General features: G+C 42.5%; 1 protein-coding gene across 1 annotated transcript; it reads right to left on the bottom strand.

Moving 5' to 3' along the window:
- Positions 1-2,065: 2,065 nt before the first annotated feature.
- Positions 2,066-25,141, bottom strand: tpgs1 (tubulin polyglutamylase complex subunit 1). Its single transcript, XM_039766849.1, has 2 exons — positions 24,623-25,141; positions 2,066-5,199 (listed from the first exon to the last, which is right to left on the bottom strand). Exons 1-2 carry the CDS (start codon positions 24,913-24,915, stop codon positions 4,677-4,679), a joined length of 816 nt encoding a protein of 271 aa, XP_039622783.1. The 5' UTR covers positions 24,916-25,141; the 3' UTR covers positions 2,066-4,676.
- Between the last annotated feature and the right edge of the window lies 1 nt (position 25,142).

Below are 25,142 nucleotides of genomic sequence, written 5' to 3'. Positions count from 1 at the left end.
CTGAGGAGGCAGCAAACAAAAATCATGAAGACTTGGATCAGCTTCAGAACTGAGCAAACCCTGGGAAATTCAACATAACGTAGAAAAGTACAAGTGGCTACACGTGGGCAAAAGGAACAAAAATTACATACAAGATGGGAGACACTGCCCTAAAGGAAACAACCTCAGAAAAGAACTTTGGCATTTATGTTAACACAACATTTTCATCATCTAAACCTTGATGTTAAACTGACTTATTTTTACTTCACTTTTATTGCCTTGTTTCTTTAAGACTCAGTCATCTGAATTGCTTCTTTTTTCCTTAAAAGGCAGTAGGGTCTCAAACAAAAATGAGTTACAATTGGTTACATTCATTTTGTTTTTTTCAGTTGGAGCACAAGCAGATGATGTGACTTGCTCATGGTAACACAGTGTCACTAGTGGCATTTGCATCCAAACCAGGGTTTGTCTAAAGCAGGGGTGTCAAACTCTGCGCCTGGAGGGCCACAGTGACTGCAGGTTTTCATTCTCACTTTTCCTAATCAGTGAGCACTTTTCACTGCTAATTAGCTTTTTTCCCTTCATTTTAATAACCTAGTTTTCAAGGATTCGGTTCTCTGAATTGATTTGTTTCATCATTAAATGGCAGCCAAACTGACATGTGATGTGAAACGAGCCAACAGATGACCAGCTAAACGGGGATTTCAAATTCCAACCAATGTCACTCCAACCACTTTCTTAATAAGAAGCTGATTCTTGCTGTTAATTAAACCCATTATTTCATTCCCTGGTTTGTTGCTGCTCTCATTCTGCCACAGCAGACATTTCCAAAACTGTTGATTTTTCTGTTTCTTCTAAGAACACCAATGTCAAAATGTTTAGGTGACCTGAGAGATCAACCTTACTTAGACCACCTTCATCTTTCTTTATTTTCAGATATTGTGTGATGGGCACAGTTTGTTTTGTGTCTCCTTATTGTTTGGCTGCTAATTAAGGAAAAAGAAACAACTAAGGGGATTGAGTCAAGTTAATTAAAATTAAGGCAAAAGAAGTTAATTAGCAGCAAAACCTGGTCACTAATTAAGAAGAGGGTTAGAATGAAAACCTGCAGCAACTGCGGCCCTCCAGGACCGGAGTTCAACACCAGTGGTCTAAAGCCTTAATCACAACACCACACTGCATGCCAGTAATACTAATAGACTTAACTGCTTGGTGACAACTTCATCTAAAGGAAGCCCGGGCCTGCAGGGAGTTAAACAAGTAAGAAAACCTAAGTGTGGTGTAACATTCAGGTGTGTTCAGAGGCTTGGTTAGCAGAGTTGAAAGTTGTAAAAATGTAAAATGTTCTAGCCACTTCATCAAAAAGTTTATTATCGCAGCTTTGTTTATTGCTTATTTTTGTAACAGTAGGTCAAACATAACAGTGATAATACAATCTTAAAACAATACTTTATACATTGTGGTATAAAAAGACAGTATTTAATCTGTTTGGCATGTTAATATGGGATAAGATGAACAGAATACAAATGGCTGGGATGGATAGATAGTTTATGAAAGTGACAGATAGATAGATAGATAGATAGATAGACAGATAGATAGATAGATAGATAGATAATTGAAATGCACTATATAATAGATAGACAGATAGTTTTTCCCAAGGGGTAAATTTGGCTTTTTATAGCAGCTCTTTAAATAAATATATAGATAGATAAATAAGTAAATCTTATATATTCATAGGTCTGAATTGCAATCCCATCATTTAGGTGGTTACCTACCAGGTAACGCATGTGGTTGGTCAGCTAGTCAGCAAACATCCGCCAGGTCCTCTCAGTTGCGAGAAGCATGTCATAGATATACCCTAAATACAAAGAGGACTGTTTGATTTATGTTAGGTAGATTGCCCAGAGGGGACTGGGTGGTCTCGTGGTCTGGGACCCCTACAGATTTTATTTTTTTCTCCAGCCTTTGGAGTTTTTTTTTGTTTTTTCAGTCCACCCTGGCCATCGGACCTTACTCTTATTCTATGTTAATTAATGTTGACTTATGTTTATTTTTTATTGTGTCTTCTATTTTTCTATTCATTTTGTAAAGCACTTTGAGCTACATTTTTTTGTATGAATATGTGCTATATAAATAAATGTTGATTGATTGATTGATATGTGATACAGGACCTTCCAAATAACACAAAGAGTACATGACACGTGACTGCGATTCAGACCTATGAATGTAACACTCCAATCTTCACCCCATCAAGTAAGCAAACCAGCCACCATGGCGCAACAACAGAGGCTTCACCTGAGGTGCTGATCCCGGTAAGGGGATGCAAAAGAGTTCACCAGAGTTTTCACTGAGCACCAAACCAGCACTGGATGGTTTTAGCCTACCTACTGTAGTTAAGTGGTTAGATGCTTGACTAATCAAACAGCATCAATATTACTGCCAGCCAGTAACTGCATGCTACATTTACTGCTTAAATACATTGGATGACCTACAGCTGCCCCAAGAAACTATACCATCTTCAACCATTGTGGTCAATTACGACATAGTTTTTAATAGAGATACTGTATATAAAGCAAGAGTAGAGAAAATGGAAAGCTGAACCTAAAGAATAAAAAAAAACATATTGAGCAAACTGGCTGCTGGATGCACAAGTAAGCAAAAACAAAGATGTGCATAAAATGTCACACTTGAGTTTTCTTTTCTCAGCATCCTGGGATCCGTTCACCAAGGCATTTGCCTTTGACTGCTGTCCTAAACGTAACGCACCAGACTTTGCAGGTGGTAGGCCCACTGGAGATGAGGACTGGCATCTCTGAGGCGGAGGTCATGGTACTCAGCCAGAAAAAGATGGAGTGCCCTCTCCAGGTTGGGGTGGCAGTGCTACCTCAAGTGGATGAAGTTGAAGTATCTCAGGGTCTTGCTTACAAGTGAGGAAAGAAGCGAGCAGGAGATTGACAGACGGATCAGAACAGCGTCATCTACATTCCCATCCTCATCTATGGTCATAAGCTTCGGGTACTGACCAAAACTAGATCACAGACACAAGTGATGGAAATGAGCTTCCTTCACAGTGTGTGTGAGCTCGTGCCTTGGAAATTGGGTGAAGAGTGGAGGCATTTGGGAAGAGCTCAAAAGTAGAGTTGCTGCTCCTCTGCAATGAAAGGAGTAAGTGGAGGTGGTTGAGGCATCTGATTAGGATGGTTCCTCGACTCCACCCTGCGTAGGTGTGTCAGGCTTGTCCAATCAGGAGGTGACCTTGGGGCAGACTTAGGACATGCTGGAGAGATTAAATCTCCCAGCTGGTTTAGAATAACATCAGTATCTCTTAAAAGAGTTGGCAGGGAAGAGTATCTTTGCTTAGACATGCAACCCAGACGGTATAAGCGGTAGAAAATGCTTGGATGGAAATGGACGTGTTTGCTTTAAATTTAATGGACTAACACATTACAAATGTTACTTGTTCCTATGGATCCCCTCCCTAATAATTATACCACTATATTTAGCTGTTTAACAAAGCAGATGGCACATGCAAATGTTGTAGAGTTTCTCCATAGCTGACCTTATAAATTCCTGCAATTATAAGTTTCCCCCAAGAGATGGAATGTAATGCTGCATTCCATTTACCTCGGAAGTTGGATGTCAGAGCCGAGAACGACGTCACACCCGAGTTGAACGCGTTCCAGTATAACATTCTGAAAATCAATATGAATGAGACCAGGAAAACCTTTGTTGTGCTTCCTCCATCAGAATAAATAGCAGTTGATAACAGCGCATTGTGTAGTATTGTGCGTATCTCAACACCATAGCAGCATGTCCACAGATAAAAATTGGACAGTACTGTGTGTATGACTGATTTAATGAGCCACAAATAGACAAAAGTGCTAATAAACAGTACAGTACTACAACTTTCACTAAAGTTTTCAGTGTATATCGCCTGTGTGGATTGACGTCATGATCTGAAGTCAGACAAACCCAGAGTTGACAGACCAGCCCAGAGTTTCCAAGTTGGAAATCCGACTTAACGGGGCATTCCGGTTGAAAATTCCGACTTAAGAACTTGTAAATTGTGAACTTTTCACTTCAAATGGTACACAACATCAATGTCTTGAATATATGATGGTTCGCTCCTGACTCCCCTACCTATACCAGTCACCATCCATCAGGGGATCAAGGACTGCAAAGTGAAATGTTAAGGAAATATTCTGTTCAATTGCATGCTGTAGAGTTTTCAAGCAAAGTACCTTTTTGATGTCTATTAAGTATTTCAGTACAACCTAAACTGAAATTGGGGTAAGGAAGGCACTATAGTAAATTAAAGTATAAGTTACTGTAAGGAGCCTGCTGCTCCCTGCAGATGGGGGAAGGCCAAAGGAGAGGGTTTGTCTGAATGGCCCTCCACATGCAAATGTCCAAAAGAGTATTTCATGGCAGAGATGACTGCACGCTCTCTTAATTTTGTGTAGTTGAAACAAAGAAAGGCAGAAGGGAAATCCTGAAGGGAAGCAAATATTCAACCATGGTGTGAAGAGGCATCAAATCATTTGGCTTGCTTAGCTTTGTGAACAATGGTCATTCTACTTAACGTAATGGACTGTTTATTTTCAAGGTAGTCTGGGGTTTGCTGCTGCCAGTTAATTCTATCAAGTAGCAGTGCGCTAATCCATGCCACACAGAAATTAGCAGGCGCCGGACCTGTCTCATGAGATGGACTTCACCCTGCTAATGAACATCATGGCTGCCTCATTGAGGAACTCCTCCTCTGTCATCAATAGGCCATCAGAAGCCTGAGCCTGGTCCATGGCTTGTGCCAACCTGCAAGGGGAAATTTGGGAGCTGGCCTCCAAGTAGCGTGCTGGGTTGTGGCAGTCAGTGGCTTCCAGAGCATCCTGCAGTGTGCCAAGGATAGCATGGCACAACCCTCTGCTGGCTTTTGTCGACTGCAAGATGCTCTGGAAGAGTGAGCGAGATTTACAGACATAATCCTCAAAAACGAAACAGGTAAGCACTCCATGCCTAAACACCTCAAAGGGTACAGCCACGTGGTCCTGACATTGGATTTTCTTTAGCAGAAAGGCCTTGGAAGTCTCTGTGGCAGTACCCCTTTTTCCAATTTCAGAGAGCAGGGCAGTGTAGAGTTTTCCTTTCAGGCCTCGTTTCTTCATCACGTTGTTAGATGACAGCAGATGATAGGCAATCGTTACATTGCTGTTGAAGGCAGATCTGTAATAAAAGGGAAATCAGTGGGTTAACAAGTCCCGTTTACTTCAGGAGTTCCTAGTTAGATTCTTTCAGCCCGAGATGTACATTTTGTCCAAATTTTTTTTGTGATAACTTATTATAATTTAAGTATTTGGCTGACACCTTTATCCAAGGTGACTTACTGCATTTGAGTTACAATTGGGTACATTTCTTTTGCTCTTCCAATTGGAGCACAGACAGGTCACATAACTTGCTCACTGGCACACAGTGTCAGTAGTGGGATTTGAACCCACAGCCTCAGGGATTGAAGTCAGTCAGTTAGTCAGTCAGTCATCGTCCAATCCGCTATATCCTAACACAGGGTCACGGGGGTCTGTTGGAGCCAATCCCAGCCAACACAGGGCGCAAGGCAGGAACAAACCCCAGGCAGGATGCCAGCCCACCGCAGGGCACGCACACACACACACCAAGCACACACTAGGAACAATTTAGGATCGCCAATGCACCTAACCTGAATGTCTTTGGACTGTGGGAGGAAACCCACGCAGACAAGGGGAGAACATGCAAACTCCACGCAGGGAGGACCCGGGAAGCGAACCCAGGTCTCCTAACTGTGAGGCAGCAGTGCCACCACTGTGCCACCGTGCTGCCCGGGATTGAAGTTCAACACTACACCACACTGCCATACGTAAATATGGAAATTCACCAGGAGCTAGAGTATCTCAACATATGGTGTAATGACAAATAATATCCAAAATTCTACAAAAGTAAAAACATGAAAGTGGAAAACACTAAGTCAGCTACAGAAGTGCGGTTCATTCCCCACCCCACCCAGATCAGCTCTCTGACATGTACGCAACCAACCCAGGAGGTAAGGGACGTGAATGCCAAGACTCCCCTATTTAACACACAGCACAGCTCTGCGGCAACCAGGTGACTGACTCGTGTGTATCATGAGAGCACATGGCCACTTGGGAAGGCTACATGTAACTTAGGTAACTTACAAGTGGCTCTCACAGCCTCATTCCATTGTGAAATGTTACACTAAGCAACCTGAAACTGTCTGCCTGGCAGGCATGAATTAGGACAAGTGGAGAGTAGAACAATGTTTCTCAGTTTTTTGTCCCATGAGACCCCTGTGGCTGCTGGCTTTTGTTTTAGCCAGTTCTTTAATTAGACGCCGGCTCCCATCTTTAATTGAACTGTATGCTCCATCTGATATGTTATTTCTGTTCTCAGTTTAGAATCTGAAATATACTAAACTGCCATGTATGATTTAGTTTCTTAAGAAATGTACTGAACATTTTTACTCCATACCAATCAAAAGTCTGGACACACCCAGAAATGTTTAAGGTATGTATTTCATAGAAATTGATACCTTTTTGCCTTATAGTTAATCCCGATTCATTGAAGGCTAAATTAAAACTGAATATAAGCAGTCTGTAGTTTAAAAAATATGACGACCCCAGGACACATATGTTAGGTTAATTGGCGATTCTACAATCCCAAATCCAAAAAAGTTGCAACAGTACGGAAAATGCTATAAAAAAAAAAGTGACATTTTCTTTGACTTGTATTCAAATAAAACAGTAGAACAACACAAAGTATTTAGTGTTTTATCCAATCAACTACATTGTTTTTTGAAAATACACATTTCTTCTGAATCTAGCTCTGCTACCCATCTAAGATGGGTTGAAATTTTAGTAATCAATATAGACCTCAGCATATTCAGCATTAATGGTTGTAGTACACTATCTATTGGAATAATATTTTGTATTTTGTACTGCATGTAGTAACAAAATGAACTGCATTTTTCATTCCAACAGATGGCACGTCACTGCTTTTACAAATGCCATACTAAATAGCATATAACAGAGACGTAGCAACAAGGTGGTGTGAAAAGCACTATATAGTGCCCAACCCGGCACAGACTGACAGAGGCACAGGTAAAAAATAAAACAAAAAGATTTACTTTCTTCTGATGGGGGGTCACGTCTTCCCAGTGTCCCTCAGTTACAGCACAGTCCCACAAAGCACCACACAAAACAACTCAAAAATATTCTTCTTCCTCCGCTCCTCCCAGGCAGCTTAATCCTCTTCTTCCCGACTCTGGCATCTTGAGTTGTTGCTGCAGGTTCTTCTTATAGCCCACACACTGCATTCCAGCCCACACAGGCTCGTTGAGTTGTACAGCTCCTCCCGGTGGCGGCCATGGAGCCCAACAGGAGGGCTGCCACCACGCATTCCGGGGGACGTAGTGTGCATCCCAATTCTGTTCCCCCTGATCCAGTATCAAAGGGGTGTCCCGGCCGGGCATGGGATCCGGCCATCCATCAGAATGGACACACACACACACACACACACCCTTGTCCTTTTATTAAGGTGGTTTAATACCCTCCAACATGTTCCACAAAATCTGAGACGGGGGTAGTTTAGGACTAATAACAATGTGGCAAGTTGAAATAACAAGGCGATAATAAACAGATGAGGCAATCATGTTGTAGTATATGAGGAACCTCCAACAAAGGACTAGTCCTTCAAGATAACGATCATAAAATTAACTGCAACTAGCAAAGAAGAAATTAAAAAGAAAGTGAATCACAACACGATTTATCACTGAAGTAAGCAAACACCCTATGTTGGGCTCTTCTGACATGAGCACTTGTTTGTTGATCCAAAGCTCAAAAGAGAAAGAGTGAAAAACTAAAGCAGCCTCGGTAGGAATTAGTTATTTAAATGAAACCAATTGTAAATCAACCGTAAACATTTTCTAAACTAAAATCCGAAATAATCAATCACAGCTTATGGTGTGCCCCAATATTAAACAGGAGAGACTTATTGTAGTATAGTAAACTTCAACTTACTATACATAAACACATCTTAATGCTAAGAAGTGGTGGAGGAAAAAAAAAAGAATGCAAAAATAAAATTTGGCATAGCATACAGTGGCACACCTTTGTTCTTCAATGGCACAAGAAATGCCTTCCTTAGTATAATTTGGTCTCTCATCATGGAATGTGGTGGTACAAGGAAGTGGAAGGAGCATGGCTGCCATACACTGGCTGTCTCATTCACAGAGGCAGAAGAAGAGACAAATCTCTCTACGCCATTACTCTCCTTCGTACATCTTTTCACATATAGAGCTCATCTGGTTATGATTTTTGTGAAACAGCCCTCTGGTTGTGTTGGAGTTACACCAGGTGTAAAGTCTGCCTGATGTAGCCTTATCAGCACACACCAAGTGACCCACAAAATAATATAACCCTACACAGGTGCATTGTATTTAAAAGCTACTAATGTACAGTACAATATATACATTACTCACTGCATATTAATAAGGGAATTTGAAAAGTTGTTGAATGGAGAAAATCCAAGGGCAGTATTTGGGGATGGATGGTGTCCCAAAGCAAGGGCTAGTGCCAAGAATAATAACACTGAAAAGAATGAAAAATGAAATGTAACATTTAACATATAAAGCTTTAAATGGCCAAGGCCCTACTTACTTTTCTGAGTTTATTATTATTTACGAACCAGAGAGCACATTAAGAGCTCAAGATGCCAATCTGCTTATAAATGCAAGAATAAATAAAATAGCAGTGGGAGGTCGAGCTTTTAGTTACAGGACCCTGTAGCTGTGGAATTGCCTGCCTGCTACTATAAGAGGTGCCCCTTCAGTCTAAGCTTTTAAATCAGGCTGAAGAATCACTTGTTCAGTTTAGTATACCCTGAGTAGAGCTGCTGATTAGCAGTGCATACTGCATCTCTGTGGCTAGTCATTAGTGCTAAAACATAAGAAATACGATTTTTATAAACCATTACTAATCCTCCCTTATTCGCTTTTTCTTTTCGTGGCATTTGGTGCCACTGCTCAACTTCCAAGTTGTTGGTCTGCCATAAAAAAAATTATCTCAGATAAAGGAGCTCTGGAATCATAGGATAGAAAGAAGGGTCTTTCTTCTGATTGGCCAGCTCCGCACTAACTCATTTGTAAGCTGGCCAATAGGAGGGAGGTGGCTGAGGTCTCTGGGACTGGCTTGTCTGGCTCGTTTTTTACAATCTGGCCGTGGTTCGACTATTAGCTGATGGACAGATATTGTTGTTTGTTGGTTTTATTAACTAGGGGACTCCGCCCCCTGCTCACTTTGCTCGCCCACCCCCAGGTTTGGTTTACCGGATATACAATTTAAAGAGATTGTTAGTTTCATGGGAATTGTTACTTATGCATTATTTTCACTTTTATTTTAAAACTTTTGTAAAAACAATACTTTATTTCTGGCACCTGGCGTGGTTACACCTCTTCCTTGCAGGACATATAATGCTGCTTGCGTTGAGAACAGGGTGCGGCTGAACGCACGCTAAGGAGATGCCGTCGAATCATCTGCTGTCTTTCTGCTGCTGGCGAGCTGCCTGTTCTGTTTGTCTCACTGCCCAATCATTTCAAAGCCTGTACAGCAGCTATCCTTTTGCCACTTCGCATCTCTGTCACTCGCGTTGTGAAGGGGGTGGGGGTGGGCAAGGGTTAGGTTTGCTGAATGCACGCTAAGGAGAAGCAGTCTGATCATCTGCAGGCTTTTTGCTGCTGGCGAGCTGTGTGTTTTGCTTGTCTCTTATTGTTGTTTTAAGAGCTGGGAGCAGATGATGCATGTCTGCCAACAGCGATCCAACAACTGCTAGGTTGGATGTCCATGGACTTGTTTTAAATGATGTCTCACTACCTTGTCTTGCGTAATGTTGTAAAAACAATACCTGTCCTCTATTTTCGGCCCCTGGCGTGGTTAAATCTTTTTGTCAGGACGTACAATGCTGCTCGCGTTGTCAAGGGGGGCAGCCAAACGCATGCGAAGGAGGTGCCGTCGGATCATCTGCTGTCGCGCTGCTATCAGTCTTCCGTGCTGTACTCCACACTTCCTCAATTGGACCTAACATTCACTTAAAACAAAAAAGGCTTCAGCCTGGCTGGGATACTACAATACTTTCGAATTTTACTGCTTTCATATTCTCTCCCTTTCTCTGCATGTGTACTGCGCCATCGTTTGTTTGAGCCTTTCGAATTCCATTGCTTTCATAATCTTTTATCTGCCTTTTTTTCTCTCCAGTGCTTTTAGGTCTCTTTTCTCTGTGCTGCTCTTTCTTCTTTGCTTAGTTGTTGAAGTTTCATCTAGAATGTATTGTCCTTATACACTTTATATGTGCTGAGAGCACAGGATGTGTGTGTACTACGTGCCTTTACACGACTGAGTGTTTTGCTGGCCATGCTCTTATTGGATATTGTTTATGTCTTGCTGGTCTTTTAAGTGTCTTCCAAGAACTTCCGAGAAGATCACATCTCGTAGCCCTGCTTTTCCTTTCCAGGATTTTTTTTTTTTTTTAAATAGAGAGATTAGTTTCCAGTTTGTTTTTGATGTATTTTAGGAAATCTGTATCAAATGCGATAGTTCTGTATGTAGTGAGTGGCATAATCTATTCTTGCATTTAGCTTCGAAGGTTGTTACAGTCCCAAGAGCCAGTTTCGGCAGCCGAGGGTCCGAATGCCAGAGCTCTCGCCTTCGGCCACCACCCATATCACATTGCACCCAACCCCTATGGCCTCTCTTGCAGGTGGCGGGCCCACAAGAGAGCGGAACCACATTGCTCCTTCGGGCTGAGCCCGGCTGGGCCCCGTGGTCAAAGAGCCAGACACCAGGAGGGAGCTCTGGCATTCCGACCCCAAGCCTGGCTCCAGGGTGGGACCCCGGGTACCCTTTCCCGGACAAGGGAAACGCCGATCCTTGATTTAAGTTCATGTGGGGTCACAGGCTCAAAACTGATAACAGCCTGGGTTCCTCAAGGCTCTGGATGTTGTGGGGCTGTCCTGGTTGACACATCTATGCAACATCGCATGGACATTGGGGGCAGTGCCTCCAGATTTGCAAATCGGGGTGGTCGTCCCCCTTTTTAGGAAGGGTGACCGAAGGATGTGTGCCAACTATAGGGGGATCACACTCCTCAGTCTCCTCAGTAAGGTCTATTCAGGGGTGCTGGAGAAGAGAGTTTGGTCGAGGGTCGAATCTCGGATTCAAGAGGAACAATGCAGATTCCGTCCTGGCCATGGAACACTGGACCAGCGCTACACCTTGGCCAGGATCCTGGAGGGGGCATGGGACTTTGCCCAACCAGTCCACATGTGTTTTGTAGATTTGGAGAAAGCATTCAACCGTGTCCATCGAAACATCCTGTGGGGTGTGCTCCAAGAGTACAGGGTACAAGGCTCGTTGTTACGAGCCATTCAGTCCCTGTACAGGAGGAGCAGGAGCTTGGTCCGCATTGGCGGTAATAAGTCAGACTCATTTCCTGTTGAGGTTGGACTCCGCCAGGGCTGCCCTTTGTCACCAATTCTGTTAAGTTTTAAGAACAGAATTTCTAGGCGCAGCCAAGGAGCAGAGGGGGTCTGGTTCATTGACCTCAGAATCTCGTCTCCGCTATTTGCGGATGACGTGGTTCTGATGGCTTCAGTGGACAGTGACCTCCAGCTCTCACTGGAGCGGTTCGCAGCCGAATGTGAAGCGGCGGGGATGGGAGTCAGCACCTCTAAACCTGAGGCCATGATTCTCAGCTGGAAAAGGGTGGAATGCTCTCTCCGGGTTGGGAATACATTACTGCCTCAAGTGGAGGAGTTCAAGTATCTTAGGGTCTTGTTCACGAGTGAGGGAAGAATGGAGTGGGAGGTTGATAGACAGATCTGTGTGGCATCCGCAGTAATGCAGGCTCTGCAACTGTCCGTCGTGGTGAAGAGCGAGCTGAGCCAAAAGGCGAGGCTGTTGATTTACCAGTTGATCTACGTTCCTACCCTCACCAATGGCCATGAGCTTTGGGTAGTGACCGGAAGGGCAAGATCGCGGATACAAGCAGCCGAAATGAGTTTTCTCCACAGGGTGGCTGGACTTTCTCTTAGAGATAGGGTGAGGAGTTCAGTTATCCTGGAGATACTCAGAGTAGAGTCTCTGCTCCTCCGCATTGAGAGGAGTCAGTTGAGGTGGTTCGGGCATCTGGTCAGGATGTCCCCTGGATGCCTCCCTGGGGTGTTCCAGGCATCTCCCACTGGGAGAAGGCCACAGGGCAGACCCAGGACACACTGGAGGGATTATATCTCCTGGCTAGCCTGGGAACACCTCGGGGCACTCCCAGAGGAGCTGGAGGAGGTGGCCGGGGAGAGGGAGGTCTGGGCTTCCCTGCTTAGGCTGCTGCCCGACCTTGGATAAGCAGTGGATAATGGATGGATGGATGGTTGTTACTGTGTTCTGAGCCTGCACTTGCAGTAGTTCAAAGTAGTAGTTTGTACTGTTGTGTTGTATTTCTGAGGTGGCCATGATAGGTAAGCCATCTAGCTCTGTGATGAGGATTACTTGTGTTCTGTTTTGCGTAATGTATATACCACATTTTTGACACCCACTACACACTCAACCTACCTGAGTTAGGGTTATCATTACTGTGACAGATAGGGGCGCTGTTGTCCCCTTGAACCCTCAGACCAGACGCCAAACACCAGATAAAAGTCTAATAATTTTCTTTATTACAATAATAAAGTGCACAAAGCACCCTCCATTCCACTATACTCATAAACAATAAACTACTAATAATCAATACAATAATAACCAATACTCCTACTCCCAGACGTGTTGTTCCCTTCCTCCCAACTCAGCTCGTCCGTCTGGGATTTCCTAGAGTCCTTTATACTCCATGACCCGGAAGTGCTTCTGAGCCCTCAGTCCATGTGATTATCCAGCACTTCCGGTTCAGGTAAAAACTCCTCTTCTTCAACCCGGAAGCACGTCATTTCCTCTGTCCATGTGACTGGGACGTACTTCCGGGCTGTAGGGAAAATACAAGTCTCTGGGCTTCCCTGCAGCGTCCCCATGTGGCCCCGACGTTATCCAGCAGGGCTGTACAGGAAAACTCCAATGTTCATGATGCCCTGCTTGAATTCGGGGCACCTCCATGCTGTAGGAAGGGCTCCATCTGGCGGCCTGGGGGTATTGGCCGGGATGAATGGCCGGCCATATATCACAGTACTTACCTCTGGAAGGGGGTCTCTCTCTGAATTTCCTTTCCCAAGATTTCTGCTAAACCTCCAAACCATCCAAGGGTTTTTTTAGGAGTTTTTTCTAGTCTTCTTTGGGAGTCAAGGCATGGTGGCTGTTAAACAAAGAGGGCCTGTTAAAGCCCACAAAGGTTACAAGTACAAAGTGCACATTAAAGACTTTCATTCAAGGGTATGTGCATACATTTTGGTCACACCATATAGAAATGACAATGACAATGCCAAACCCCCATTTTAGGGTACCATAATGTTTGGGACACAGCAATAGGCAGAGTGGTGGCCCTGAGGCTAGGGATCTGCATTGGCAATCGGAAAATTGCCGGTTCGAATCCTGTAAATGCCAAATGGGACTCTGCTCTGTTGGGCCCTTAAGCAAAGCCCTTAACCTGTAATTGCAGAGCGATTTGAGTAGTGAGAAAAGCGCTATATAATTACAAAGATTTATTATTATCTATTAAAGCCGTCATATTCAGTACTTTGTCACATATCCCTTATATACAATGACTCCTTAAAGTCTGTGATTCAAAGACATCACCAGGTGCTGAGGATCTTCTCTGGTGATGCTCTGCCAAGCCTCTAATGCAGCCATCTTCAGTTACTGCTTGTTTTTGGGGGCTTGTCCCCTTAAGTACTCAAATGGGTGCGTGGCTTTACCATTCAAGAATTTTACATTTTTTTGCTTTGAAAAACTCCTGCGTTGCCTTAGCAGTATGCCTGGATCATTATCTTGTTGTAGGATGAAGCACCGTCCAATGAGTTTGGAGACAATTTGAGCAAATAAGATGTTTCTATACACCTCAGAATTCACCGTGCAGCCGGCATCAGCAGTTCCAGCATTAATGAAGAGAAGTGTGCCAGGACCTGTGGTAGCCATACATGCCTAAGCCACAACACCCCCGACACCATGTTTAACAAATGAGGTGGTCTGACTTTTGGATCTCAAGCAGTTCCTTTTTGTCTCCACACTTTGCTCTTGCCATCACTCTGATCAGGTTCACCTTCATCTCCTCCATCCAAAAAACCTTTTTGCAGGCTCTTTTAAGTACTTTTTCACAAATCGTAATCTGGCCTTGCTGTTTTTGTAGTTTGCATCTTGCAGTGTTGCCTCTGTGTTTCTATTCATGAAGTTTCTACTCATAATCATCTCTGACACACACTTTGGCCTCCTGATGACTGTTTCTAATTTGTTGGACAGGCGCTTGGGGCTTTTTTTTATTACCATGGTGAGCATTCTTCTGTCATAAGCACTGGAGGTCTTCCTTGGCCTACCAGTCCCTTTGTAATTACTGAGCTCACCAGTGTGCTCTTTCTTCTTCATGATATTCCAGACAGTTGATTTCAGTCATCCTATGGTTTTACTGATGGTTTTATTCTTGATTTTCAGCATCATAATGGCTTTTGTCCTCAAGTTGAACAATGGCAATTATAGGGTAGAAAGCAAGCTGAGGTGTTTTATGAAGCAATAAAACTCACCTGAGGAATCACAAACACCTGTGAGGGCAATTGACCCAAACATTACAGTGCTCTGAAACAGGGGGCCATATAGAAATAGTGTTGTCATTTCTGTGTGTGCAAATCCTCTTAAATGAAAGTCTGCAATGTGCACTTTAATCACAATGTCTGAATTGTTTGATTTGAAATTTTAACTTGTGGAGCAGAGGACTAAATCAAGGAAAAATGTGTCTTTGTCCCAAACATTATGGAGGACACTGTATATACAGTATCTCATTTTACCGCAATTTCAAACTGTAAATGTATACAGTAAACAAACAAGTCTCAGCTCCATTGCAATGGAGGATGCACTATGCGGAGGCAAATTTCGCCAAAAAGCACATCACAGCCTACTTACGAAAGCCAGACTCAAATTAAGCTAAGGTTATTCCTCATACTGCTGCATTTCAGCATGCCATAGGAACTGATAAATAAAAATTGGATCAGACCAGAAAAAATACTCCTAAGGATTATTAAGTGTGTTGCATAGGCCAAAACCTGTCTGGGCCCATTACCTCTATCAGCATCAGAAAGTGAAAGCCAAGCAAAAATGGATGCAAGTCAGGCAAGCAGCCACAAGTTTGTTGAAGCCACTCCTCGCAGTTAAGTCGCCCTAGGACTAGAAACAAGAACCCAAACTAAAGAACCCAACTGGCCTGGAGCCGCGGATGTGACACATTTGCTCAAACCACACAGGTATGCTCCAGCATTGAGGCAAGTTGGACGTATTTCTACAGAATTACTAGCATTCCATCCAACCATTTCCTAATCAGCTCATTCAGTTCAGGGTCATGGTGAATTAGTGCTTATCCTGGCAGCAGTGGGCAGACATGCAAACAGACTATAGATCAGACACACCACTCCACTGCAGTGAACACTCATTCATTTACTCATATGGGAACAATGCAGAGCTGCAAATTAACTGATAGGGCATGTCTGGGATGTGGAATTAACAGGACTAGCATTAACTAGTTTTAAATCTTACATACCTGTGAAACAATAGGAGATTGTGTCCAAACGCCATATCCACCGGGAACTTTAGCATCTGAGATTCCAGGTAACTATGATACCATAGGAGACCATAGTACCCAGTGTGGTGTTCTACTCTGCTGTCTGTTGGGGAAGCAACTTGAACTCAAAAGACACACAATGCCTGAACAAACTTATCAGTGAAGCCTGCACCATCACGGCATGAGGCCTGCACAAAATGGAAGTTGTTGTGGAAAAGAGGATGTGGGCAAAATTGGGCGCCATCTTGAAAAATACCCTCCAGCCCCTATAAGATTCCTCCACATTGTGCTAAGAAGCGTCTCTGGGGGTCTTTTCTACCCACTGCTATCAGACAATTTAATGCTTTCTCCCTACGGCCCAAACTAAATACTGATACTCTAAGTTAATTTTGCAGTTTCTGCACAATATACATTATATTTATTTACTGAGTGATTGATTCATTGATTGATTGGATTATCTGTCCTGCCAGTCTGTAGCCTATTTTTTTTTATTTTTCTGCAGCTGTATACATCTAATTTCCCCTTGGGATTAATAATGTTCATTTAATTTAATCTAATCTAATCAGGAAAAGACCCAATAAAAAGGAAACTGCGAACATGGCGGGAGCCAGTAGTATAATATTCAATCAACTCATGTTCTTAACCTTTTGTTTTCTGGTTGGTAGGACAGTCTTTCTCAAACTATATTCTTCCAAAGGTCCCACAGGGAACTATGAGAATATGTGAGGGCCCCCCTGCACAGGCCATTATACATCCCCTCTTGTACCTTTGCTGCAGGTGTTTGTTTTTGAACTTTCATTTATTAGCAAAATTATATTTGCTGCAAGCGCTATTACACTGTAGCGGGGCCACATAGTTAGTGTTTAAATGTCAGTTCTGAGTGCGTCTCGTTTCATTGTCCCATTTGCTGTTTGTATGTGTATCAGTTAATGCCGTCCCCGTAAAGGAGGACGGATGATGGAAGGAGACCACAGCCGCAAACCTGGAAAACACCTGTTCTTAATTAATCAATCACAGCCGTCACAGACTATTTAAGTAATCAGGAGAGAGGAGGAAAGAGAGAGAAAAAGAGGTAGGAGAAGGAAAAAAAGACCGTTTTGTTTCAACCACTTCAACTTGCTTGCTGTTTCTTCACATCGCGCCTTTTCGCCAGTTTGCTTTTCATTTTCCGGACTGTCTTTCAACCTGCATCTGCTGAGACCCCGGGGTCGATTCACCATCCACCATACGCCGAGGAATCACGGTGAGGTTGCTCCAATCGCCGGGAAAATCAAACACCACAATTGCCGCTAGTTCAGTCATCCGTATTCAGGACATTTTTTATATTCGGACTCAAGTTCACAATCATTCTGTTTATCAGTCATTTTGTTGTTCGTGTTGTGTGTTATATGTTACAGGGACAAGGGAGGGTTTTTGTATTTATATTTGGTGCTGTCTTGTTGTTGCTGGGGTGGAGGGATATTTATATTTATATCTGTTTTGTGGCATGTCTTGTTTCATTTAATCCGTTTAATTTTACATCCTGCTTTTGTGTACTTGCATTTATACCGTCGATTGTGGGGAAAAGTTTAATTGTGTAGAAGTACGGTTTGATAGTTAGATTTCTCAGTAAATTATCCAGGCCACAGGTCTTGGAGGTGTAGCTGCCGGCTGGGTAAAGGGGTCGGCCGTTACAACACTGCTTGCATTTTAAAGCATAAAACAAAATTAAGAAGAATTTTAAAAAAAAAACAAAAAAAACAAAAAAAAACACCCAGTGTTTTAATTACTTAAAAGTTTTTTAGTAGTGCTTGAATTTCTTAATGCACCTTAAATCTCTCTCTCCAACCCACTATATCCTAACTACAGGGTCACGGGGGTCTGCTGGAGCCAATCCCAGCCAACACAGGGTGCAAGGCAGGAAACAAACCCCAGGCAGAGCGACAGTGTGTATATTATCTAATATATATAATTCACTAAGGCAAGACAACCATGGAAAGCGTGCCGGAAGAGGCGTGGATTCACTAAGCTGCCGACAAATGAGACACCAATGGTGCACGTAGGAAAGAGCCACGGCCACCAACTCCAAGACCATTGGATACGACGACAACTCGCAGGGCCACGCCCACCAACTCGGACGCGACGACACAGAAAAAATGGCGTCATTGATATTCGTCCGTCGTAGAGGCCACATGCAGTGCAGGTCAGGTTAATGTCATGTGCATGTCATGCACCTCCATGCTACGTTGACTGTTCATAGAGGCATGTTTCTAGCGGAGATGAATCGCCATATGCAGCGTGTGAAACGGTTTGCGAGCTGCTGACAAGTGAGACACCTATGGCGCACGCAGGAAAAAGCCACGCCCACCAACTTGGACGCGACGACACAGAAAAAATGGCGTCATTTATATTCATCTGTCGTAGTGGCCACATGCAGTGCAGGTCAGGTTAATTGCATGTGCATGTCATGCACCTCCGAGCTACGTTGACTGTTCATAGAGGCATGTTTCTAGCGGAGGTGAATCGCCATATGTAGCGTGTGAAACAGTTTGCGAGGGGTATCCCATGGGATCCTTAAAACAATCCTTTACAACTAAGGTTAAAACACAATGAAGTAGGCAGTCTTTAAAAAAAGTGCAAAACACTGTTTTACACGCTACATGCATCAATTCGCTTCAGCGACAAACATGCGGCTTCTTAGATGCTCCTGCACTTTGTTCACACCCACCTCCCACCTCGCTACTACCGTGGTTGGGTGTCTTGGTTGGATTATATATAGAAAGGCAGCCAAAACCGCACAGAGCAATGAAAAGTCTAGAGTTCCATCTTTTCATTCTCTTTCTGTTGTATCCTCAAACCCTCCCTTTTTAGACAACTGTGTCTTTCCAGAAGTGTTCAACCATCATTAAATAATTATGCGGCATTTGTTATTCTGCGGGTTCACTATTGTGTTGTATTTTGCTCTCTCCAGAGTTCCATCTTTTCATTCGCTTACTGTTGTATTCTCACACCAACCCGTTTTAGACAACCGTGTCTTTCCAGAAATGTTCAGCATTCAATAAATAGTTATGCATGACATTGAGCGTGGGTAAGCCGTTGAACCCCATTCGGGCTGCAAACTAAGTTCCATCAAGTGCGACTCCTACGCTCCCACTGGTTGCGTCCCAACCCTTTGTTCACACCCCCCCTCCCATCTCGCTACTACTGTGGTCGGGTGTCTTGGTGGATTATATATAGAAAAGCAGCCAAAACCGCACAGAGCAATGAAAAGTCAGTCACAGGTACATCTGGACTGTGTAAAGACGACGACTTAAGTGACGAGTTGGAGGTGGGCACATGAGCGGGCAGTGCATACTGAACGAGAAATCAGCAGACTAGCATGACGGACGGAGCTGAATCAACGTCATTCTCCTTTCCTCCTGTTCCACACTCCGCGCCGTGCACCCCCATCCCTCCGTCTGGCAGGAGAAGGCGCGAGGACGGTGCACCAGTTTTCTGTCACTTCAGACGATTGTGTGTTGGTTCGTTCCGTGCATTGTTACAATGTTGCTTTTCTTGCCGATTTATTACATTACCGATTTTTCAAATGTTAATTTTCTCCCTCTGCTTAAAAATCATTAAAAAACCGGCCTGATTATGCGGCATATGGTACGCTGCGGGTTGGCTAGTATATATATATTACTGTATATATCACTCATCATGAAATCTCCTAAACCATGACTTTTGACTTGAATTTGGAATGTAGGTCACCCTTGTCCCATAGGTGCTCATTAAGAGACGACCTTGGCACTGGGACGCAACTGAGGTCTTGCAGGGCAATCTCTTCTTATCTGAGATGCGGATAAAAAAAAATTCTATCGCTCGCTAAAGATCTTCTTGGTTTTTTTTTTGCTTGCGTATTGACCTTTTCCTTATGTCCTTGACTTTGTTTCTTGCTCTTCATTTTGACCTTGATGTACAGTTTTCTCTGATATCCCCAATTTGACCGGTTTCTGATTTCACATCCTTCTCTTGCCTACTCCAAATCTCATCTGTCCTGCAGACATAACACGCCACTGGAATAAGATAAACAAGATGGTTAGCCTATTTTATCTTGAAATATGGAGGGAGAGGTAATGTCTGGGAAATTCCAGCAAGTTTTAGGGAATTTAAGTTTTTTTTTCTCATTTGATCAGAGTTGTGCATAAAAAGGTTTGTCTTGGATTCATTAATCAGAATTGTAATATGACTTGTAATGGTGTCGGATTGCTTTTCTCCAATAAAACTGCTATATGGATTTATCTTATATTGATCTTGGATTTTTGCCTCCACCTGCAGCAGTCAGGCAAGCTGCAGCAGGACCAGTGGCCAACTATGACACTTGTGCAGCATTCATAAGTGACGACAGCAGCATGTATGAATTTCGGCCTACCATCTTCTTCACGAGACTGTCAAGTCTTTGACATCCAGTGACTTCAAACACAGGAAGCAAAGTTTAATGGCGAAATTAAGCATCTTCTAAATTAGCTGATGTTAAAAGTGATGTCCCACAGAAATCAGAGCTGGAGTCACTGCTCTTTTCAAAATTCATAAACAATCTAAAGAAGAATATAATCAATAAGTTGGTTAAGTTTTTAGGCGATACCAAACTAGGTGGAAGGGCAGATGATGTTGAATCCCCTAAACTGTTACTGAGGGTCTTGGACAGCATACAGAAGTGGTCAGATTTGTGGCAGATGCAAGTAAATGTAGTAAGGTATTATATGTAGGAAGTAGAAATGTTAGATTTGAAAACAGCGAGGGAGGTCTGAAACTTGAAAGTACCCCTTATGAGATGGACGTAGGAGTTGTAGTGTCATCACTACCTACATGCAGACAGTGTACAGAAGCAATCAAGAAGGCTAATTTGAGTATAACATTATACTTTGGTACCTCTGGTCACGACTGTAATTCGTTCCTAAACTCTGGATGCAACCCAATTTGGTCGCGACCCGAATGTAATTTCCCCATAAGATTGTATGTAAACACAATTAATCCATTTCAGACCGTACAAACTGTATGTATATATTTTTCAAGGACAAAAATAGTTAATTATACCATAGAATGCACAGTGTTATAGTAAACTAAATGTAAAAAACATTGAATAACAATGAGAAAACCTTGAACAACAGAGAAAACTAACATTGTAAGAGTTTGCGCTAGACCTTTACGAACCACTTACTGTAGGCACTCTTTTTATGAGTTTTAAGTGCAGGGAAAAAAATTAAATGCCACTTCTCTTGTGAAACTTTTCAAAGCATCCTCTACTGGCTTTAAATTTCTCACCTTCGCCACTCGAAGAAGGATTTTTTTTTTTCGGCAAATTGCCATGAATCTTCCTGGCTTTCTCGCATTTGATCGCCTCACTTACGCTATCCCCTGCAAGGTGCTCCTCGTTCAACCACACTAGCAACAACATTTTTTCCACCTCTTCCAGCACTTGAGGTCTCTGCTTGGTTAACATTGTAACTCCTTTTGCAACATCAGCTGCTTTGTGAGGCCCTGTTTACGCAAACAAAAGAAAATGGAAAACGGAGAATGGGAAATCATCGGTGCTTACAAACAAAACTGGCTGCCAGTGTTTTTATTCGCCACCAGAGCGTGTGGTCATGAACAGATGCAAAATTTTGACAAACTTTTTGATCGTAACCCAATTTGTATGTGTTCGGAAATGTTCATGACCAGAGGTTCTACTGTATAGCACAATGTGTGGAGTCTGAGTCAAGGGAGGTTATGTTTAAACTATACAACACACTAGTGATGCTTGTGGAGGAAAAACAGCAATGCGTCTTTGGCTTTTCTGTAGCTGCAAGGCCTGAAGGTCTAACCGCCTTTAGTTTGATAATAGACAGTTAAAAAAGTCATTTCAGGCTAAGAAAACCAATGCTTCATGGGACCGTCTATTTCTTAGAAATGCTTGTTTCAGCAATTGTAAAACCACTTAGGTCAACATTAGGCCAGAATGTTCAAGTAACAGGTTCTGTGTTCTCATGAAGTAATGTCTTATGATCTCCCAAAATTATCTGTAATGTCTTATGATCTCCGAAAATTATTTGGGCAAAGTTAAGTTTTTTTTTTTTTCCCCTTTAGCTCATTGTGCTATAAAAAGCCTGTTGTTCAATCAATGAATCAAAATTGCTATTAAAACTGCCATGGGATTTCCTACTCTTCTCCAAGAGGATCTACCCGTCTCTGACCTTGTCACTTTGCCTCCACAGGCCACAACTGAAGTTCTGTCCTCAGTTTTGGTCTCCACATCACAAAAAAAAAAAAGACAGCACTGCTAGAAATAGTCCAGTGAGGACTGAGGACTGAGAGCTATGAGAGAATGAAAAGTGCTGAACCTTTTCAGTTAAAGAAAACAGAGATTAAGCTGTGACATGACTGAAGCGTTTAAAATTATAAAATGAGTTAGAATAGTAGGTCCCAGTTGTTAGTTTAAAATACATTCTGAAACAAATATGTGGGACAAGGGTGGAAACTTGTTAAGGGCAGATGTTGCACAAATGTCAGAAAGTTTTTCTTGAGTCAAAGAACCACAGACACATGGAACAAGTGACCAAGCAGTGTGGTGGAGAATCAAACTTTAGCCACTTTCAAAACTGAACATGATGATATTTTGGACAATCTATATGAATAGTAGAATGAACAAACTTGATCAAGTGAAGGGCATGTTCTCATCACAGTCTTTTTTAGCAATGCAAAAAATAAGTAATACCTTAAAACATACACCTGGTTGTATATGCATCCATTCACATACACACACTACATATATCTTTTTATCAACCCCCAGTTGCGGCCAGAATATTAGTAAAATCTGTAAATGTACAAAAGAAAAATTATTATTTGTCAAAAATCACAAAATTCTATAAATATGTAAAAGAAAAATGAATTATTATTTAATGGAGTAAAAATCATGAAATGAGAAAAAAAATTTTACTTTCTTACTGATTGGAATATTCCCATTATAACTAATATTTTAATTTATAATTTAAAAACATAATAACAATCTGAAAATCTAACAACATTACAGTAAAGTTCGATTAATTCTGAAAAGAATGATACCAAACATATATATGTGTAGGTTTTAACATAAGCCTGATTTGGAGTGTGACAACAAAAGTGACAGATAGACAGATAGATAGATAGATAGATAGACAGATAGACAGATCCCGTGCTGTAAAAAGCCTGGGATCCTACAATATGTTGAAACCGTCAGAAAAACTATTGAAATGTAGAGATGTCAGGTAATTGAAAGGAACTACTCTGGGCATCTCTCACCTAGGAGGTTTCGTTTTGCTGACGTGCTCACCTCGCTTGTGTATTATTGGCTAAGTGAGTTTCTGTTACCACTGAGGTGGAGCCCTTACCACGACTCCACCTGTCACTTCCGGGTCAGACAGACAGACATACGGGCGTCCATTTGTAGATGTTTATATACAAGATAAATGAATGAATGAACTATAAATCAATATGCCAACAGATATGGACGGTTGTAGGTAAGCAGCCATGCCACAAGCACTTCAGGAGAGGTCATCCACGCTAAGCATGTTCAGACTCTGCCAGTACTTGGATGGGAGACCATCTAAGAAAAGCATGGGTTGCTGCTGGAAGAGGTGTTGGTGAGCCCAGCTGGGTGTGCTTACCCCTTGGTCTGAATATGGATCCCAATGCCCCAGTGCAGCAATGGGGTCATCATGCTGTAAAAATGTTGCCATCCTTAGGATAAGACGTAAAACCAAGGTCATGACTCTCGGTGGTTATAAAAGATCCTCGGGCATCCTTCATAGAAAGAAGGATGTATCCTGATGTCCAGGTTAAGTTGCCCATAATGGCCTAGTAATTCTGGCCCCCTAAATATGCCCTACTTTTAATTGTCTCTCTTTCTCACTGCTTCACCTCCCAATAATAATGTGTGGTGAGTGTACTAGTGCAAAAATGGCTGCCATTGCATCATATAGGTGGGTGCTACATATTAGTGATGGTTGAAGTGACTCCCCACTCACCATGAAAAGTCCTTTGAGTAGTGAGAAAAGTTCTATATAAATGTATAGAATTATTATTATTATAATTACAGTACACAATAAAAATACAAACTGCATGTCTAAGCAATTAGTATAAAAGCACACTCACTATTCTATCTATTCCAGTTTCCTTAATGATAAACATATATAGAATTATCAATTGATGTATTTCTTTACCTTCTAAATGGTTGTTGCCTCCATTTCTTTTACATATCTGACTTGAAGGTATTAGTAGAATTTTTTAACCTGCTGTAGGCCTATATTGTTGTGTTAAGTCTCCAAAGTTCCTCAGGTAGTCTTGTTTGAATAGCATGGATGTTGCTGTTTCTTAACACAGTTTATGTTCTAATGCTTAAATACTAAATTTCTTCCTGGCAGTGTGACGTGTCGCCCCATTTTCACTTTTTGTTGTTGGTTCAAACTGAGCAGCCCACTCCCGTTCTAACGATATGCTAGTACCTGCAGTGCGCTTGAGTTTTAGTGCATGGAGTATATTGCTGTAATTTTATCATTCATTTCAGTCATCCTGCGGCCCTCCTGGAACTTAAATAAGGTCCCCTGTTTGAGGACCACTGCACTACGGCACAAGAAAGGTACAAACGTCGGATGGGATGAACAAAATCAATGAATATTTCAAATGCATCATTAAATCTGAGATTAATTTAGCATTCCCCGAAGAAAAGATCGAACACGGACATTACATTGAACAGCGAGTACCGAAACTATACTAAAACCCCAGTTGGCCAACCAATCTCGCCGGCAAGTAATAAATAACTTGAACAAAGTCACATTGATCAGTGAACGTTAGTCTTCATCTCCCACAACCAATATACGAAGATACATACCTTTGAGAGTGGTGGACAAGACCGAGGTGCCAACAGGCTTGTCCAAGCAATCGCTGCTCCACTTGTCCGCCCGAAGCGCCGTTCACAGCGTCCTTCTCCTGCAGCTGATTCTTGAAATGATCGGCCAAGAAGCCAAGCGGGTTGTCCGGTCTGGCTTCAAGCAGCTTTATGAGGGCTCCTCTCAGCAGATCGCCTGCACCTAGCCGTGTGAGAAATTCAATCTCCGAGTCGGCGTAAGCCGGCTTAGTTGACAGCAGTGCTGCAGCAGTAGCCGAGCCCCGCTTCTCCGCCATTTTGATTTAGGGAAGGTATGGCGACTGATGTCACAACAGATTAAAGCATCTTTAGTGTTAGATGAGCTATCAGGTTTAGGGAATGACAATTTGGCGGACGAATCTTGTTGATATTCTCGTGATTTGCCTTAAACGATTATCACGACCAGACTTTTTTCTGACAGAGAAGTGTAAAACAATGTACTGAAATGCAGTACAGTAGTACTAATTTAGGAAGGTAAAACGGT

The sequence above is a fragment of the Polypterus senegalus genome, chromosome 10, assembly GCF_016835505.1.
Source record: "Polypterus senegalus isolate Bchr_013 chromosome 10, ASM1683550v1, whole genome shotgun sequence".
NCBI lineage: Eukaryota > Metazoa > Chordata > Cladistia > Polypteriformes > Polypteridae > Polypterus > Polypterus senegalus.
Note: the sequence above shows the minus strand (reverse complement) of the source record. Positions and strands in the feature narration are given on the sequence as shown.

What these genes read in the sequence shown, in the direction of transcription:
- tpgs1 (XM_039766849.1), bottom strand. Translation starts at nt 24,915, where the DNA reads ATGGCGGAGAAGCGGGGCTCGGCTACTGCTGCAGCACTGCTGTCAACT. An exon ending in CTTGTCCACCACTCTCAAAG is followed by an intron (nt 5,200 to 24,622) that starts GTATGTATCTTC and finishes CTTTTATTACAG; the next exon opens with ATCTGCCTTCAACAGCAATG.